Source organism: Semicossyphus pulcher, unplaced genomic scaffold (genome assembly GCF_022749685.1).
Source record: "Semicossyphus pulcher isolate SPU_LCO1_2020_fin unplaced genomic scaffold, fSemPul1.0.p SCAF_19, whole genome shotgun sequence".
In the NCBI taxonomy this organism is placed as follows: Eukaryota; Metazoa; Chordata; class Actinopteri; order Labriformes; family Labridae; genus Semicossyphus; species Semicossyphus pulcher.
Window position 1 is genome coordinate 448,748 of NW_027211692.1, and position 18,830 is coordinate 467,577.

At 47.0% G+C, this 18,830-nt stretch overlaps 1 protein-coding gene across 1 annotated transcript; it reads right to left on the reverse strand.

Annotated features, from left to right (window-relative positions):
• Window positions 1–94: 94 nt before the first annotated feature.
• On the reverse strand, window positions 95–18,003 carry abcc5 (ATP-binding cassette, sub-family C (CFTR/MRP), member 5). The gene is given in 23 exon segments (XM_069668029.1): window positions 95–1,117; window positions 3,480–3,644; window positions 3,723–3,836; window positions 4,795–4,873; window positions 4,947–5,106; window positions 8,915–9,104; window positions 9,609–9,698; window positions 9,780–9,966; window positions 10,050–10,332; window positions 10,418–10,547; window positions 12,373–12,519; window positions 12,683–12,852; window positions 13,029–13,122; window positions 13,353–13,442; window positions 13,445–13,498; window positions 13,615–13,830; window positions 15,843–15,915; window positions 16,011–16,135; window positions 16,276–16,347; window positions 16,425–16,605; window positions 16,809–16,969; window positions 17,304–17,411; window positions 17,934–18,003. Coding segments are annotated over 22 exon segments (2,961 nt in total). The 5' UTR covers window positions 17,382–17,411; window positions 17,934–18,003; the 3' UTR covers window positions 95–1,015.
• Between the last annotated feature and the right edge of the window lie 827 nt (window positions 18,004–18,830).

Consider the following 18,830-nt stretch of genomic DNA (forward strand, 5'->3'; position numbering starts at 1 on the left):
TAAACTAAACTAGACTAAACCAAAGTAAACTAAACTAGACTAGACTAAACCAAAGTAAACTAAACTAAACTAGACTAAACTAACCTAGACTAAACTAAACTAGACTAAACTAAACTAGACTAGACTAGACTAAAATAGACTTAACTAGACTGAACAGGTTGGTGGTCGTTATAAGTTCACTCAGCAGAATCATCTCAAGTCTTTCATCTTAAAATAACTTTATTGACAATATATCAGACCCACATATCACACACACAGACACACAGACACACAGACACAGACACACAGACACACAGACACACACACAGACACACACACACACAGACAGACACAGACACAGACACAGACACACAGACACAGACACACAGACACAGACACAGACAGAGACACGCACTCGCACTCGCACACGCACACGCACACGCACACACACACACACACACACACACACACACACACACACACACACACACACACACACTTTAAACAGAGAGAAGAAAAGAGGAGTGACACAGCGGAGGTGATATGAAAGGATCACATTATTGCTCTCAGTTATTTACACCTGTTTTCATGAACAGGATTAATATTATCCGATTGTATAGCTGATATCTGATATTGATATTAGAACTCAACACACACACAGACCCTGGATCAGTGAACCACCTGCTTATCATCCAGGTGTTTCCAGGTGTCTGATGGTGACATCACAACCGGATAAACACACAAAACATTTGATCTGTTTCTGTTTAAGAGACGAACAAAATGTTTCGTACAACAAGATCTTTATTTACTCGTCTGTTTGGATTCTTTCACTTCCAGGAGGCGTGATGTCATCATCCTGCACTGAGGTCAGAGGTCAGAGGTGGATGGTTGGACCTACAAAGTTTGTTGTCGAATGGTTTAAAGTATGGAGCACCGCACCATCCGCTGAGATCATCAGAGCTGAAACATGAACACAAACCGACCCTGTGTGATCCAGACCTCCTTTATCCTCTTCATCCTTCATCCTCCATCCTCCTCATCCTCGGACAGAGATCTTGTTTTCCATGGCAGCCAGCATGGAGCACAGTCGAGAGTTCTCATTGGCCAGCAGCTTGGAGGGCTCGTCAAACTCGGCCACCTGAACCAAACAAATCAGAGGAAACGTTTTTCTGTAAAACATTTACAGAAAGATTTTTTGACGAGAGTAACTTGGATGTGATGTTCAGCTGATGATCAGCGCTCACTGGGTCTCATTCATGAAACGTTAGTAAACGTGTGCGTAGATTTGCACATAAAAGCCTACGCTACTGAAAACCTACTCCGGATTCATGAACACCGCGGGAAACTCAGATCTGATCGTAAACACACGTATGATCAGGAATGCCAATCCATCGTAAAGTGACAGCGCGCTCCCGGTAATCAGCTGTTAGCATAAATCCACGCCCATGAATTGCCAATGACCACCATATAAGGAGGTGTAGATGCATCCAGTCGACCTGTCAGTCATGGCGCAAACAAAGAAAGAGAGAGAAAGAAAAAATAATTTTTCCGAAGCGGAGATAGAAATAATTTTGGGTGAAGTGGAGTTAAGAGAACACATTTTATTTTCATCTGTTAGCAGTGGTGTGACAGGGACAGGCAGAGCGAAGGCCTGGAGGGAGTGACAGATGCCGTTAATGTTGTCTCTGTAGTCCAAAGAACCGTGTCCGAGGTGAAGCATAAATGGTTTCACATGAAACTGGAGGAAACGCAGCACAAAAAAAATACATCAGCCACAGGAGGAGGAGGCTCACAGTCACATCGCTGGCAGAATTGGGGAGACCTCTCTGTCAGGAATTATACCTGACGGAGACAGCGACATGCCTCCACTGGAGTCAACATCAAACCCAGATGGTAAGGTGGTAAGTGTTGTATCATAATACATTAAACCATCACTGATAGCTTAGTGGTCAGTGTAGTTTAACCTAGGTCGTACAGTCTCACCAAACAAACAGAAGATTCATTTGTGGGGTTTTCTCTCCGGATTGAATGAAGTGGAAACGGGAAACCAGAAATGTTATATTGTGCGTAATGGATCAAATCTGAATCAGTGATGGCTGTCGAGTGTAGAGCTATTTAACATCTATTGTAACAAAGGATACGGATAACATATAGCCCACAGCAGTTTTGTATGCATCGCCTAAAGCTCTGTTTCATACAGCTCCAAATAAGTCCGTCTGCAGCCAACGTAAATTAAACATTTTTCAAATCAGATTTATTAAAGGTTTCTTTCAGATGATCAAAGAGCCACACAAAAAAAAAAACCGTGTTGTCTCAAATAATTTTCTAAATGTGTTATATTTTAATCGTTTGTCATGTTTAGGCTACATCACGTGTTTCAAAGGCATCTGCGTATTGTGTACATACCAGAGCCCAATATGAATTAAAATTGTAATTTCCAATAGTGACCAGCATTATTTATGTGCATTCTTAAATTCACACAAGCACTACGCGTGGTCAGCAGCATGTGTAGAGTTTGTTAGTAGCTACGAAAAGATCGGAGCTACTAAAATATTGATGAAAGCGGAGATGCACGTAAATTTCCGTCTGCGAACAGTTTACACACAAATTCGTTCTGTTCACGTTTCGTGAATGAGACCCAGTGGACGGTACATGAACATTCACAGTGAATCACACAGTTTGTCACTGAAAAACAAACACGGGAATAAATGTTTTCCAGTTGAAAACAGATGATGAAGAACATCAAATACATTCATACGCAGGTGACAGGTCGCTTCATATCTCAAATTCACTCACACACACACACAAGGTCATGTTCCATCAGAGCCTCCTGTACTCATCTCTGTGATGTCCCAGCTCTGTGACGTCACGCTGTCGTCTACTGCAGGAAGAAGTACAACAGGTGTTGTCTTTTGTTTTCCAGGAGCCGAGTGCACCAGCGGGGCGTACGCCTGCTCGTAACCTCACGCCCGACTTAGAGCTGAAAGTTACGACAGACTTTAAATTACGCCCTGTGCACCAGTTAGACGTGAGCCCTGAACGTGTCGCACCCGGGTGTATCTTTTACGCCTCGGATGGAGCAGGCGTAAGATTTCCTCATTTCACTCTTGTTTTGTTATCCATATCTCCTGTCGATCATTTGATGACAGAGGTTAGCGAGTGGACGTGTGTGGCTTGGTAACAGTCACCACTTTTCAAGTGTTTCAAGTGACCAGGCGCAGCTCCCACCGGTGTCAGTTAGACTTTAAATTCCAATTAAGAAGTCGGTCATTACTAAGTCGGACGTAAGAGATAAGACCAATTTTTTACGCCCAGCTGGTGCACTCAGCTGCTGAATCTGAAATGTTGTTGTGTTTTGGCCCTCAGGGCCACCATACCTTTACCTTTACGACAAAAAATTCAGACACTTTGGGGAAAAGACGCTTGTTTACGCCGTGTCTGAAATGTCTCCAGACTCAGACTGCTGACACCTGCTGAGCTCTGATTGGCCGGTTCCGTACCTGTCCCTGGTTGAGCACCATGATGCGGTCTGAGGCGAGGACGGTGTGGAGGCGGTGAGCGATGGTCAGGGTGGTGCAGTCCTGGAACGAAGACCTGATGGTCTCCTGGATCAGAGTGTCCGTCTCTGCGTCCATGGCGGCTGTCGCCTCGTCAAGGATCAGGACCTGAGAGAGCGAAGCCGACCAATCAGATGACAGAACAAGGGGGGACGAGGGATCAAAGCAGTTCCTGCTGTGTCTCACCTTGCACTGTCTCAGCAGAGCTCTGGCCACACACAGCAGCTGTCTCTCTCCCACCGAGAAGTTCTCTCCGTTCTCCACCACCTCCGACTCTAACTTCAGGGGCAGCTGGGACACCTGAGGGACACACAGGAAGTCACTCAGCAGGTGGGCAGGTGAGGGGCTCTGCTCCTCGTGATTATCCTGGAGAACCATCTTTGGTTCTTATTCTCTTCTGTTGTTCATGTTTCTATCTGAGGTCCTGCATCAGTCGCTCCATCAGGACAGGTGAGCTGTGACCTTCAGAGAGCCCGTCCTCCACAGGTGTGAGAGTGCTTTCAGTGTTACTGTAGATACACTCATTGTTCATCCAGCTAATCCTGCTCGGGGGCAATTTAAAGTGAGCAGTTTAATCTCAGGGTCACATGAAACTTCTCCCAGCATGCTTCATCAGAAAAGATGTGAAACTGTCAGCGGTTGGTTCCCTGACCGAAGCTGAGTCTCACCTGCAGAGGAACACTGATGCAGGTACAGGATTTGATCAATGTGGACACTTTGAATGTTTTTAATGAATGACATGAAGTGTGTTAGTGTCTGCAGGACAGAGTGTGTCAGGAGGTGAGGCGTGCTAGTCGCCCCTCTTGGAATCTAATGACCAGCCTAGCCAGTAGCCGATCCAGTGGGTTGCTATGTAAGACGCGTGACTTGCCGCCCTGGTTGAATGAATAGGCGGCTTCTTATTCACCACCGCGGCCTCTCAGTTACCAGCGCTGGCTCTTCTTTGGCCAGATCAGTAGCTGGCCTCGGCAAGGACAGAGCCTCCTTCGGCCTCTCAATATTAATAATTAATTTTGTCCTTTATCCTGCGCCATAGTTGAGACAGACTGAGGGACAATAGATCTGTGTGTAAAAGAATAACGCCTTGTTGTTTAAGTCCATCAGTGTGTACCTGTGGCAGAGACGGGGGCAGACACACACTGACCAAGAGGACGTCTGTGAGACATCAAGTTCACGAGGCAGAGGACAGGCAGACGTGCAGAAGTGCTCTGCATGTGTGTGACGCCCCCCTGAGGTTAGACTGCAATAATGTACTCACACACTCCTTCATGTGACTGCGACCCAGAGCGCTCCAGATCTGCTCCTCGCTGTACCGGTTAAAGGGGTCCAGGTTGGACCTGAAACACACACAGGATGATTCACATTCTGAGGAGCTTCAGGTATCAGGTGGTCTTCCTCAGGTGTTTGTACCTGACTGTCCCACTGAACAGCACCGGGTCCTGGGGGATGATTGACAGCTTGCTGCGGAGGTCGGCCAATCCGATGTCACTGATGTCGATGCCGTCGACCAGGATGGAGCCTCCGCAGCGCTCCACCAGCCTGAACAAAACCACGCCCAGAGATGACTTCCCTACACAAACACAGAAACACAAACACACAGACACACACAGACACACACACATTTATCAACATTTGTAAAACAACATGAATCTGATGTCTCACTACGTTTGTAACGACACCGTACAAGAGCTGCTGTCATGTTTCCATCATCTCATTTCTCTACGTGTCTCATGTTCGTGTCAGAGCTGCATCACCGACTCTTCATGTCAGTCACTGGAACTCTGTCGGCCTAATGCTACAGTAACACACACAGTGACACAGTAACACACACAGTAACACACACAGTAACACAGAAACACACACAGTAACACACACAGTAACACAGAAACACACACAGTAACACACACAGTAACACACACAGTAACACACACAGTAACACAGAAACACACACAGTAACACACACAGTAACACAGTAACACACACAGTAACACAATAACACACACAGTAACACAGTAACACACACAGTAACACAGTAACACACAGTAACACAGTAACACACACAGTAACACAGAAACACACACAGTAACACACACAGTAACACAGTAACACACACAGTAACACACACAGTAACAAAGTAACACAAACAGTAACACACACAGTAACACACACAGTAACACAGAAACACACACAGTAACACACACAGTAACACAGTAACACACACAGTAACACACACAGTAACACAGTAACACACACAGTAACACACACAGTAACACAGTAACACAAACAGTAACACACACAGTAACACAGAAACACACACAGTAACACACACAGTAACACAGAAACACACACAGTAACACACACAGTAACACAGTAACACACACAGTAACACACACAGTAACAAAGTAACACAAACAGTAACACACACAGTAACACAAACAGTAACACACACAGTAACACACACAGTAACACACACAGTAACACAGAAACACACACAGTAACACACACAGTAACACAGAAACACACACAGTAACACACACAGTAACACAGAAACACACACAGTAACACACACAGTAACACAGTAACACACACAGTAACAAAGTAACACAAACAGTAACACACACAGTAACACAAACAGTAACACACACAGTAACACAGTAACACAAACAGTAACACAGAAACACACACAGAAACACACACAGTAACACAGTAACACAAACAGTAACACACACAGTAACACAGTAACACACACAGTAACAAAGTAACACAAACAGTAACACACACAGTAACACAGTAACACACACAGTAACAAAGTAACACAAACAGTAACACACACAGTAACACAAACAGTAACACACACAGTAACACAGTAACACAAACAGTAACACAGAAACACACACAGTAACACACACAGTAACACAGTAACACAAACAGTAACACAGAAACACACACAGAAACACACACAGTAACACACAAAGTAACACACACAGTAACACACACAGTAACACAGTAACACACACAGTAACACACACAGTAACACACACAGTAACACAGAAACACACACAGTAACACACAAAGTAACACACACAGTAACACACACAGTAACACAGAAACACACACAGTAACACAGAAACACACACAGTAACACACACAGAAACACACACAGTAACACACACACACACACACACACACACACACACACACACACACACACACACAAAGTCCCTGTCAGTCACAGCTGGTGTTCTCTGTGGTCCATAGAAACAATAATATTTGATACTGGCCCCATAGCTGTGGAGAAAGTCATACAAACTGCTCTTTCTACAATCCTACAACACCCAGCATGCATTGCGCCCCTCTCTCTGAAAGGAACAGCCCAGTTAGAGATGCTGGAATAAAATACTACCGTTTCACTGCAGGCGACGGCTCAGAGCGGGACAGACCCTGAAACACGACGAGAATATACCTGTGGATCGTCTGAAACATCTTCAGCTCTGCAGTCGACATTTCAAACCTGACGATTCTGAACGAGACGTGACATCGGAGGTGGCGTCCTGGATTGAGGAAGTGTAGTTTAGCGAGCTCCCTGGCCTCCGCCAGATGACGCATTTTACATAGTCTGGCAGAGGTTTTCCAGGGCCCATTGGAGAAGCGGATGGCGCCCTCTAAAGGCACAGAGCCAAACTGCATTTGTTTCTACCTAATGACATTAGCTCCACATGATAGCATGACAGGACTGAGACTCAAAATCTGCAAACTGGCCCTTTAAAGAGACGTTCATGTAAATAAGTGTCTGTAAGTCTCCCTCTCTCTCTGAATGAGGTAACACATGGTGACTGAGCCTATGGCCCGCTGATAACAGCGGCTGCTTTGCAAGTGTTGCGAGTAAACAGTAATCTACTATGGCTGAACAAACAAAGAAAAGATGGATGACTACAGATACAACTTCAACAAGAAGTGAAAATCCAAAGAAGAAGAAACAAACTCGACGCTCAGATGAAGCAAACAGTCTGAAAAGGAAAGCGACCGTCAGCCAGGAAAATCAAGAGTTACAACCGTTTATTGCCACAAGGAGCCGCGGAATTTAGGAAAACTGTCCAAGCAGTACCAGGTTAATGACTGAGGCTATAAAGAATTGAATGAAGAACACATTAAATAATTCTATTCCTGTGATTTAATTGTATATTTAGAAAATATTTATGTTTTACAGCGTGATGACATCAGGAACGTACTTGTGGCCTGCGTTAGACCCATGCTTCAAACCAAAGACGGCCCACATGCTGTCTGGGACTGGATCAAGGGGAAGTTACTGACTGTGAAGCTGACTGACTCTGAGCAGGTGAAATGTCGTTTGTGTACAAATATATACATTAAAATGTTTGATCTAAATGCAGATTATGTCGTGTGCAGACAACAGAGCATGACTGTGGAGAAGACGGTGGTGTCACAATGCGGCCCGAGGAAAGCCATGAGAATGAGGAAGGAGTGGAGAGCAAGGAAGAGGAGAACGTCAGGAGGCTAACCTTAATCATGATCTATAGCTTTAATGGATGTTTGCACTTTTTAGTGATAAGCCTGTTCTTTATTTGTTTAGCATCAAAGGTTCTAAAATATGTCCACTGGAAGAGAGGTCCAAGTCCATCCAGGACCAGGCAGAGAAGGATCTGACCTTACATCTGATGACTGTTTCCTCCACTCAGGGAGACACAATCTGTGCGAGTGCTCGCCTGAGGAGGCAACAACAACTGATTCTGATTTAGGGAGTTTTTCTACCTGCTAGTCCAGGCCGGGGTTTGACTTTTGCATGTTTGTTATCTGGTTCAGTTGCAATGATGCACCAACATTCCGACTTCTCTCTCCTCAACACCCACATGGGCAGCAGCTCCCTCAACTGTGAGTGAATCGATTCTGAGACTGCTGCCATGAAAAAAGAATGAATGGATTATTATTGAGTCATAACCAAATATGAAGGAATATGAAAGACTCGTGTCAAGGTTTCTGAAAAGCTTTTTCTGTGAAATAAGTTGTGGCCTGTTTTGGCCCTGCTCTGCAAAGAATTACAAATGATACCCAACACACACACACACACACACACACACACACACACACACACAGTCTCTAAGAGTAGTGTTGGAGGTAGAGCCTTCAGTTACCAGGCCCCCCTCCTCTGGAACAATCTACCAGTCAGGGTCCGGGAGGCAGACACCCTCTCTTCGTTTAAGAGTTCAAACTTTCCTCTGTGATAAAGCTTATAGTTAGGCCTGGCTCAGGCTGGGACCAGCCCAGAGTTATGCTGCTATAGGTTTAGACTGCCGGGGGATCTGACACACAGAGCTCCTCTCTCTCTCTCTCTCTCTCTCTTTAGATGTGTGTTCTCCTACCTGATCCTGTCCTTCCCACAATGCCGATCTTCTCTTTGGGCCGGATGGTGCAGGAGATCCTGTTGAGGACCAGAGGGAGGTTGTCCTGGTACCTCATCTCCACCTCCTTGAGCACCAGCTCCCCCTGCTGAGGCCAGTCAGCCGGAGGGGCCCGACCTTTGACCCGGGCTGGGGCCTCCTGGGACAGAGACTGAGACACAGACAGAATCATGATGGAAAATGTGCTGCAGAGAACAACAGCTGTATGTCAAACACAAGGTGTCTCTGTGCTGGAAGTACCAGCTCACCAATCAGAGCGTTTGATGCTTAGGGCATCAGAACATGTGCACGTTCCTCTGTGAGCCTCAATTTACCCATAAAGCCTTTCTCTGTGTACCTCTTGCAGTCTTTGTTTTAAACCTCTTTAGTTGCTATCCTGAAGAGGCTAAGTGTTCAGATGCAGAGATGCTTTATTTAGACCACGTGTGAGCCGACTCAGCTGCTGGACCAGGTCCTTTCAGTGCTCTCATCTGGATTACTTTTCTGGTTCTTGTTTGTAGAGACGCTCTACATCACCGCAGGTCTGATCAGGGATGTGATGGATGTGTCTAAGCGCTGATGGATGTGTCTAAACGCTGATGGATGTGTCTAAGCGCTGATGGATGTGTCTAAGCGCTGATGGATGTGCTTACAGTGATAAAGGTTGGTTCAGTACCTGGATGTAGTGGTGAATTCTCTCAACGGAGGTGAAGCGAGCTTCAGTCTCAGACGCCAGACGCACGGTGAACTGGTACAAGCCTGTTAACTGACAGAAGGACGGACAAATTCAGGACACCAGTCCTAAAGCTCACCTGACAACACCTGCAGGGCGATGCCTTCAGGTTACCTGCACAGCATAGGAGATGGCAAGGCCAGCGTAGGCAGGGGATATTTGCCCATGCATCAGGACCATCATCAGGGCGGTGATGCTGATCAGAGCTACACTGATGATGTCCAGACGCACCGCCAGCCAGCGCATCGCACAGCTGAACAGGTAGAACGGAGCCTGGTTCTGGTCCAGCAGAACCTGGTACCTAGAAACAGCAACATGGTCAGATGTGGGGCCTGGCTCCTGGATCAAACTCTGAATATTTAACGACCTGGTTCCAACCCTGACCTGGAGAGGAAGTCATAGCCCCGGCCGTAGGCCTGCAGTGTGGACAGGCCCTGGATGCTGGAGGTGATGTGGGACATGAAGGGCGTCATCGTCAAGTTGTCCAGGCGCTTCAGCTCCCGAATAAAGACCCTAGAGACGCTGTGGAGCGCCACGAACAGCAACACCAGGGGACCCACCGCCACCAGGAACCATGGGAAAACCCAGCTGATGACGCCGAGGCAAAAGAAGACCAGGATCAGGTTCTGGATGAACATCTCGGCCTGGAAGGGCAGACGGGTGTCGACTGGGGGGAAAAACAAAGACATCAGGTAGATTTCCAGGCAGGTGCAGGTCAGCGTCTGGGACGGCGGTGCAGTCTCGTGTTTCACCTTCATCCATGTCCTTGGAGAAGCGGTTGAGGATTCGTGCTGTGGGTGTTGTGTCGAAGAACTTCATGGGGCAGCGAAGGATCTTATGGAAGAGCTGGTCATGCAGCTTAGAGGAGGCGAGCAGAGTTCCCTGCAGGACATGCCCACCATTGTACACATGATGCCTGTGTACCCGAACTCATCACAGACATTACAAATCAATCTGTGTACCTGAACTCATCACAGACACTACGGATCAATCTGTGTACCCGAACTCATCACAGACATTACAAATCAATCTGTGTACCTGAACTCATCACAGACACTACGGATCAATCTGTGTACCTGAACTCATCACAGACATTACAAATCAATCTGTGTACCTGAACTCATCACAGACACTACGGATCAATCTGTGTACCTGAACTCATCACAGACACTACGGATCAATCTGTGTACCCGAACTCATCACAGACATTACAAATCAATCTGTGTGCCCGAACTCATCACAGACATTACAAATCAATCTGTGTACCTGAACTCATCACAGACACTACGGATCAATCTGTGTACCTGAACTCATCACAGACATTACAAATCAATCTGTGTACCTGAACTCATCACAGACACTACGGATCAATCTGTGTACCTGAACTCATCACAGACATTACAAATCAATCTGTGTGCCCGAACTCATCACAGACATTACAAATCAATCTGTGTACCTGAACTCATCACAGACACTACGGATCAATCTGTGTACCTGAACTCATCACAGACATTACAAATCAATCTGTGTACCTGAACTCATCACAGACATTACAAATCAATCTGTGTACCTGAACTCATCACAGACATTACAAATCAATCTGTGTACACGAACTCATCACAGACATTACAAATCAATCTGTGTACCTGAACTCATCACAGACACTACGGATCAATCTGTGTTCCTGAACTCATCACAAACATTACAAATCAATCTGTGTGCCCGAACTCATCACAGACATTACAAATCAATCTATGTACCTGAACTCATCACAGACATTACAAATCAATCTGTGTGCCCGAACTCATCACAGACATTACAAATCAATCTATGTACCTGAACTCATCACAGACATTACAAATCAATCTGTGTGCCCGAACTCATCACAGACATTACAAATCAATCTATGTACCTGAACTCATCACAGACATTACAAATCAATCTGTGTACCTGAACTCATCACAGACATTACAAATCAATCTATGTACCTGAACTCATCACAGACATTACAAATCAATCTGTGTTCCTGAACTCACCACAGACATGATTAATTGATCTGTGTTCCTGAACTCACCACAGACATGATTAATCAATCTGTGTACCTGAACTCATCACAGACATGATTAATTGATCTGTGTACCTGAACTCATCACAGAAATGATCAATCAATCTGTGTACCTGAACTCATCACAGACATTACAAATCAATCTGTGTACCTGAACTCATCACAGACATGATTAATCGATCTGTGTACCTGAACTCATCACAGACATGATTAATCGATCTGTGTTCCTGAACTCATCACAGACATGATTAATCAATCTGTGTACCTGTACTCATCACAGACACTACGGATCAATCTGTGTACCCGAACTCATCACAGACATGATTAATCAATCTGTGTACCTGAACTTATCACAGACATCATTAATCGATCTGTGTTCCTGAACTCATCACAGACATGATTAATCAATCTGTGTACCTGAACTTATCACAGACATCATTAATCGATCTGTGTTCCTGAACTCATCACAGACATGATTAATCGATCTGTGTTCCTGAACTCATCACAGACATGATTAATCAATCTGTGTACCTGAACTCATCACAGACACTACGGATCAATCTGTGTTCCTGAACTCATCACAGACATGATTAATCGATCTGTGTACCTGAACTCATCACAGACATTGTCTGACCTCCTGACCTTGACAAAGGTGATGCCTCTGACGAGCTTGAGGAGCAGCATGACTCCCATGGAGGAGGCGTACACAGCAGCGTAGTGTTGCATCATGGGATTGTCCTTCATGCTGAAGCTCACAGACGAGCTGTTGCCCTCAGTTACTGTGGTGTTCTAGAAACAAGAGACAGTGGAGGAGTCACTGGGAGGAGGTGACCAGGAGGAGGTGATGATGATGAGGGGAGGAGGAGACAATGAGGAGGCGTTGATTAGAAGGAAGAGGTAATGACGAGGAGGAGGTGATGGTGATGATGTCATTGAGGGGAAGGAGCCTCACCCCGCTGCCCTGGTTGATCCAGTGGCTGAGCCACCACTGGCAGAAGGCGGAGCTTCCCACATTGAGAACAAACAGAGCCAGGATCAGCAGGCAGGAGGCGGAGCCACCACACGCTGCCATGTACAGCTGGAACACGGGCCAGGCCACGCCCCCACACTGCTGCTCCTCCCCTTTAAAGGTACATGACCAAAAACAAGGAAACCTTTGAGCAGACAAAAAGCTGAGAAGGAGGCGTGGCCATTTATAGCCACCATATTTATCTTATAAGGAACACCGAAACAATCAGAAGCTGTTCCTGTTGCCCTTGTTTCGATTAACCATTAAGAACACTCAGATCAGAGGTTACCGTTATCTGTGACGACCGGGGCGTTCTTCTTCACTGATCCGGGTTTACTGTCTGCTGGTTTCCTCTGAGAGACACCTGTCTTCCTGCTGGGAGCCTGAAACAAACAGACAGGTAATGATAAGAGACGGACAGGAGGACAGACAGGTAATGATAAGAGACGGACAGGAGGACAGACAGGTAATGATAAGAGACGGACAGGAGGACAGACAGGTAATGATAAGAGACGGACAGGAAGACAGACAGGTAATGATAAGAGACGGACAGGAGGACAGACAGGTAATGATAAGAGACAGACAGTGGGCAGATAGGCAGACAGACAGGTACCTCTATGAGAGGAGTGTCTCCCAGCTGGAAGTGGTTGAACATGGCGGCATAGTCCATATTCAGTTTCATCAGGTTGTCATGGTTACCATGACAACCTCTATACACCCCTCCCTCATCAGGATGACATCATCACAGTCCACCAGGTACTGCGCACGCACACACACACACACACACACACACACACACACACACACACACACACACACACAGGTTATCTCCATGGCAGCCTGTGTGTTACAGCCTGTACCTGTGAGAGGCTCACCTGCAGCTGGTGGGTGACGAAGACAACAGTCTTGTGGCGAAGCTGCTTCCTGATGGCGTTGTGGAACACGTGGTTGGCCACGTGGTTGGCCACGTGAGCATCAAGTGCGCTTAGCGGGTCATCCAGGATGTAAACGTCTCGGTCGCTGTAGAGGGCACGGGCCAAGCTGATTCGCTGCCGCTGCCCACCGCTCAGGTTGGCGCCGCGCTCGCCGATCTGATGGGACAGAAACAAGACTTCAAAACAGCTGAGATGAAACATGTGTTGTCTAACAAGGACAAATCTGCAGTCTGATGCCCCCTCCTGGTTTGGAGGTGTAACGGAGCAAAGCATAAATTTGATGCCAAACACTGAAGATCTTGAAATCTAACCTGAGCAGGTAAACCAACACAAACAGAGTCAGGCTGAGGAGTGATCTTTGGATCATCACGTGTGTAGAAGCTTAGTCTAGTACTAAAGCTGCCGATGGCTGACGCGCTGTACACTTCAATACGATACGGTTAGCTTTGGTGTTTTCAATAAGATCTCTGCAGGCGTCTTAAGTTTGCATAATACAATCCATTTATTCCAATCACCATGCAGCGTTGATACAGCATCCAGTTTCCATTCACGAGCGATCAAACAATACACACGATACAGCTGCGGTTTGCCATGCCGCCTGCCGCCACAGCGGGCAAAAACCGTTTGCCCTTCCGGGGTCAAACACACACATACATTTACTATCAGCATACCTTTATACCTTTTACCATAAGCAATAGTGCAGCGACACCCAGTGGCACAAAAACAAAACAGCTTTACCCAAAAACATGAATATGGCTCTTACAACGTGGTTCTTGTTTCAACTCCAAAACTTTTGAAACTGCAGGAATAAAAAGAGGCAGCGCAGATGTCCTCCTCCCTCGTCCCCCAGCTCCTCCTGCAGGATCCTGAGGTGTTAAAGGACTGGCACATGATCCTGTACCCAAACCTACAGACTCTTTTAAATGTGGAGGAGCAGCTGCTCTCCAAAGTCTTAGCTCCTGACACAAAGCCTCCAAACCCTGTGAGGGACAGTTGCTTCTTCAGCTGCTGCCAAAGTTCATGATTATGATGCAGATGGTTGTAAAGAACATGAACCAACACACTAAGAGCTTTAGGTTCAGCTCTTTCTTCACCAAGACAGCATCAGCTGTACTAATCAGCTCCACCTATCAATCCCACGCTCCATCCTACCCTCACAAGACAATGAAACTGGAGATATCTGACCGCCTTCACTTGGGGAAGTGACCCGCTCCCACCTCTCGTTTCCCAGCCTGCTTGAAGGTTGACCTCAGACTTGGAGCTGCTGACCCTCATGCCCAGACTCGTGATTCAAAGTGCCCGGGTGTTCACTGGAGGACAAAGTCTGAAGTGCCAATAGAGCTACATCATCTGCAGAGAAAAGAGCTGCATCCAGAAGACACCTCACCAAGCACAAAGCAGAGATCTGATCTGCAGCTGAGTGTGTGCTCAGTCCAGCTATACACCGAGTGAAAGGTTGTGTTAACAGCTCTGAACTCCTTCTGAACCTCTCCAAGACACTCTGATGGAGAGACTCCACACACAACGAATGTAGACCGGACGCCTCCAACACGCTCCTCCTGAATCTGAGCCTGATGCACCCTCCCATAATCTCTCCTCAGGGAGCTGAGAGGTCTTTTAAACATATCTCCACCCAGATCAGGGGCAATGTCCCCGACCTTCATACTCCAGTCCAGAACAGAATCAAAAGATGCAGCGACATTATAGAACTATAAACCATCATGATGCTGCAGTGGAGCAAACGAAGGATCTCAAAGCAGGTCGACGTGTCGGACTGTTCAGGGACAACTATTGATCGGTAGATTCGGTGAAGAGACGCCCCTTCCTCCCTGTTTCCTGTCCCACTAACTGACCTGAAACATGATGTTGCCACGTCACCTGTTTAATGACATACTTTTCTACACTGTAAAACAGGAGAGGAACCTTGTGCCAGAAACACGAAGGTTCTTTGAAAGGTTCAGGGAAGAAGCAGGTTGTTATGTTCCTGTGGTGGAGATTGAACTCCTCATGTTTACTGTTAGCATCCATGTTAGCACTTTGCTACTGTTCGAGCAGTTACAGCATCATCAACGGGGTGTAACAGTGACCGCACTGATGTGTGGGCCCACACCTCTACCTGCAGACGTCACTCTATCACAGACTACAGTACAGACAGGAAGTGATGTCACCTCTGTCAGGTCAGCGTTGGGCAGCAGGGCGAGGTCTGGTCTGAGACAGCAGGCGCTAAGCACGGACTGATACCTGCAGAGACAGACAGAGAGACAACCACACGTCCGTCAGCCTGTCCTCCTCGAGGGACCAGGTCAGTGTCTCCAGGACACCTGTCCTTCTCTCACCTGTCCTCCTGGTACTCCTGTCCAAACAGGATGTTGTCTCTCAGTGTGGCATTTAGGATCCAGGCCTGCTGAGCGACGTAGGCCAGCCTCCCTCTGACAGCCACACTGCCCTCCAGCACCGCCATCTGCCGACAAACCAACCAACAACCAACAATCAGTAATTAATAATTAATAATCTGTAATAAATCAATCAGCTGTGTCGGGTAGGAACAGTAGGAGGTCAGGTTACAGGAGGTTGTGACATCACTGCTGCAGGTAACATCACCTGTCCTAAGATGGCGGAGACCAGGGAGGTTTTTCCGCTGCCGACGCTCCCGCAGACTCCGAGCAGCTTCCCCTGAGCAGACAGACAGGTGTCAGAGCTGTCTCACACTCACTCAGGTGCTGCCTACCTGGACCTCACTCTGCTCCCACCTGCTGGACTCTCAGGTCGATGCCGTGCAGCGTCCTCTGAAGGCGCAGGGAGGCAGGGGGGGCAGGCAGGAGGGGGGGGCAGTCCTCCTCTTTCTCCCCTGGACTTGAGGCTCCTCCTCCTCCTCCCCTCAGCAGGGAGCCAGTCAACTCCTCCTGCTCCTCTTCCTCCTCCTCCACACACCTGAGAATCAGCACAGGTTATTAAGCTCCGCCCCCTCCTGATCTGTTCTAACTCTGTGTGAAACAAAGTAAAGCAGGAGAGCAGAGACACGTCCTGCTGCGAAATGAGGACATTTATACTACAGGTGTGAAGAGAAGCACCTGAACGCATCATCAGAGGAGGACCGTCTCTGTAAACACACATAACGTAAATATCAGGTTTACTCTCTGTGCTGCTGTCGGCTGGCTGGTCGGACACATGGGCTGGGCTGAGCGCTCTGCCCGCTGCCGTCCCACGCCAGACTGGCCCCGCAAATCTCCACGGCAACCTGAGGGTCACCAGGCAACGCACGGGCGCTGTCGACCTCTGGCAACAGGAAGAGACTCTAACAAGAGAGACGAGGACAGAGATGCAGCCAGTGAACGAATGAACCCCTGGACCAGTGCAAGGATGCAGGTAGGTCATGCTAGAAGAGAGAGAGCACGCTGCATTAACAACAGGGGAGGTAGACATATAGGTAGGAAGGTAGGAAAGAAGGTACTGTAGGTAGGTAGGAAGGGGGGAAAAAGGCATTTGAGTCGGACGGTAGGTTGGAAGAAACATTGATGGGTGTATACAGGTAGGAAAAAAGCTTGGTATCGAAAATTGGTAAATAGATTGGCAGGAAGGTCGGCAGGTAGGACTGAAGATAGGTAAAAGGAGGTAGGTAGGACTCAGACCTTGAATCTCTCTATGGCCACTGAAGCCTCAGACAGAGACTTGACAGAGAAGGGAGTGACCTTCAGAGCAAAGGTCATGGCATTAAACACGGTGACCACGGTGAAGGCCTACGGACACACAGAAAACAGGATGAACATCCAGAGCGGACATGAACAGTTAGCATCAGCCTGCTACAATGCTAAGGGAAGGATAATGTGCTGACTGGGCTAGCTCATTAGCATCACTGAGTAACAGAACAACATATAAAGAGGCTAATCAGCGAGCTGGAATCTGCTGCATTGCTGACAAGTATAAAGAGACTTCAGATGAGGTTAGCCAGTTAGCTATTATCTATTATAGCGCTAACATGAATATAAGAAGCGCATATCAAGGCTAGTCAGTTAGCTGTGCACTGCTATATTGCTAAAAGGTGAAATGACATATTTGACTTAAGTTGCTAACAGCTAAGGAAATAGACTGGTGATTTATGCAAAATCCCTCTTTACACACACACACACATACACACACACACACACACACACACACACACACACACACACAAATTCTACCTTTTTGAAATGCTCTAAATTGATGTTAAAAAAACAGTCACTTCCTGATATGTCACAGAGTCATTCATTAGCTCCTCCCACCTCAGGCTGTTGGCATGACAACCCTCTTGTTCTGATACAGGCCAGATGTCGTCCAATAGGAGCTGTCCTGTCCTGCGGGCGTGCGCAGCCAGAGGAGTCAGCCAATGAAATGTCATGAAGGAGAAAAGACCTGCACTGTCCACCGGATGATCACACCTGAGGAGACAACCACACCTGAGCTGTGTATTCTTAGTGTGTGTCAGTGGTGCTGGCAAGATTACATTTCATAGTACGCATAAGAATGATTCCAGCAGGTGTAGGACACCTTTAACGTTTAGATTCACACACACACACACACACACACACACACACACACACACACACAATGTACTCAGTGAGTGAGCGAGCAGGAGAGAAAGAGAGGTTCATGTCTTGTGTCTAACTACAAACACCAACACTCACCAGCAGCAGCTGGGTGTTGGGCAACATGCTCAGGGTTAGTATTACTGAGGGTCATGAAGCAGGTCATTGAGTTCATCTTTAGGCAACTTCATCTGAAGAACAGCCAGGCAATGAGATGAAGGTCGGAACAACAGTGTGCAGCAGCACGACAAACCATCAGAAAGCCGGATAAGGAAAAGAAACACGAGAAGGTAACTCAGCATCAAACCGCGGCCTCCACATCTGCCCCAACGTCCTGATGCTCAGCGTCCGCACTGATGAACTTCCATCAGAGGACATTTCTGTGCTTCTAATGGGCTGCCCAACACACACAATAAACTCAGTCTGACATTGCCAACTTCACAATTAGGCAACACAAATGTTTATCAATCACAACCCTTGACCGTTGCCTCGATACGTTACACAAATCATGTGCCTTCAGATGTCTTTGTGTCATCACGTTGGTGGATGCAGCCAAAGATCGCGACTGAAGAACAGAGGAGGAGACGAAAGGAC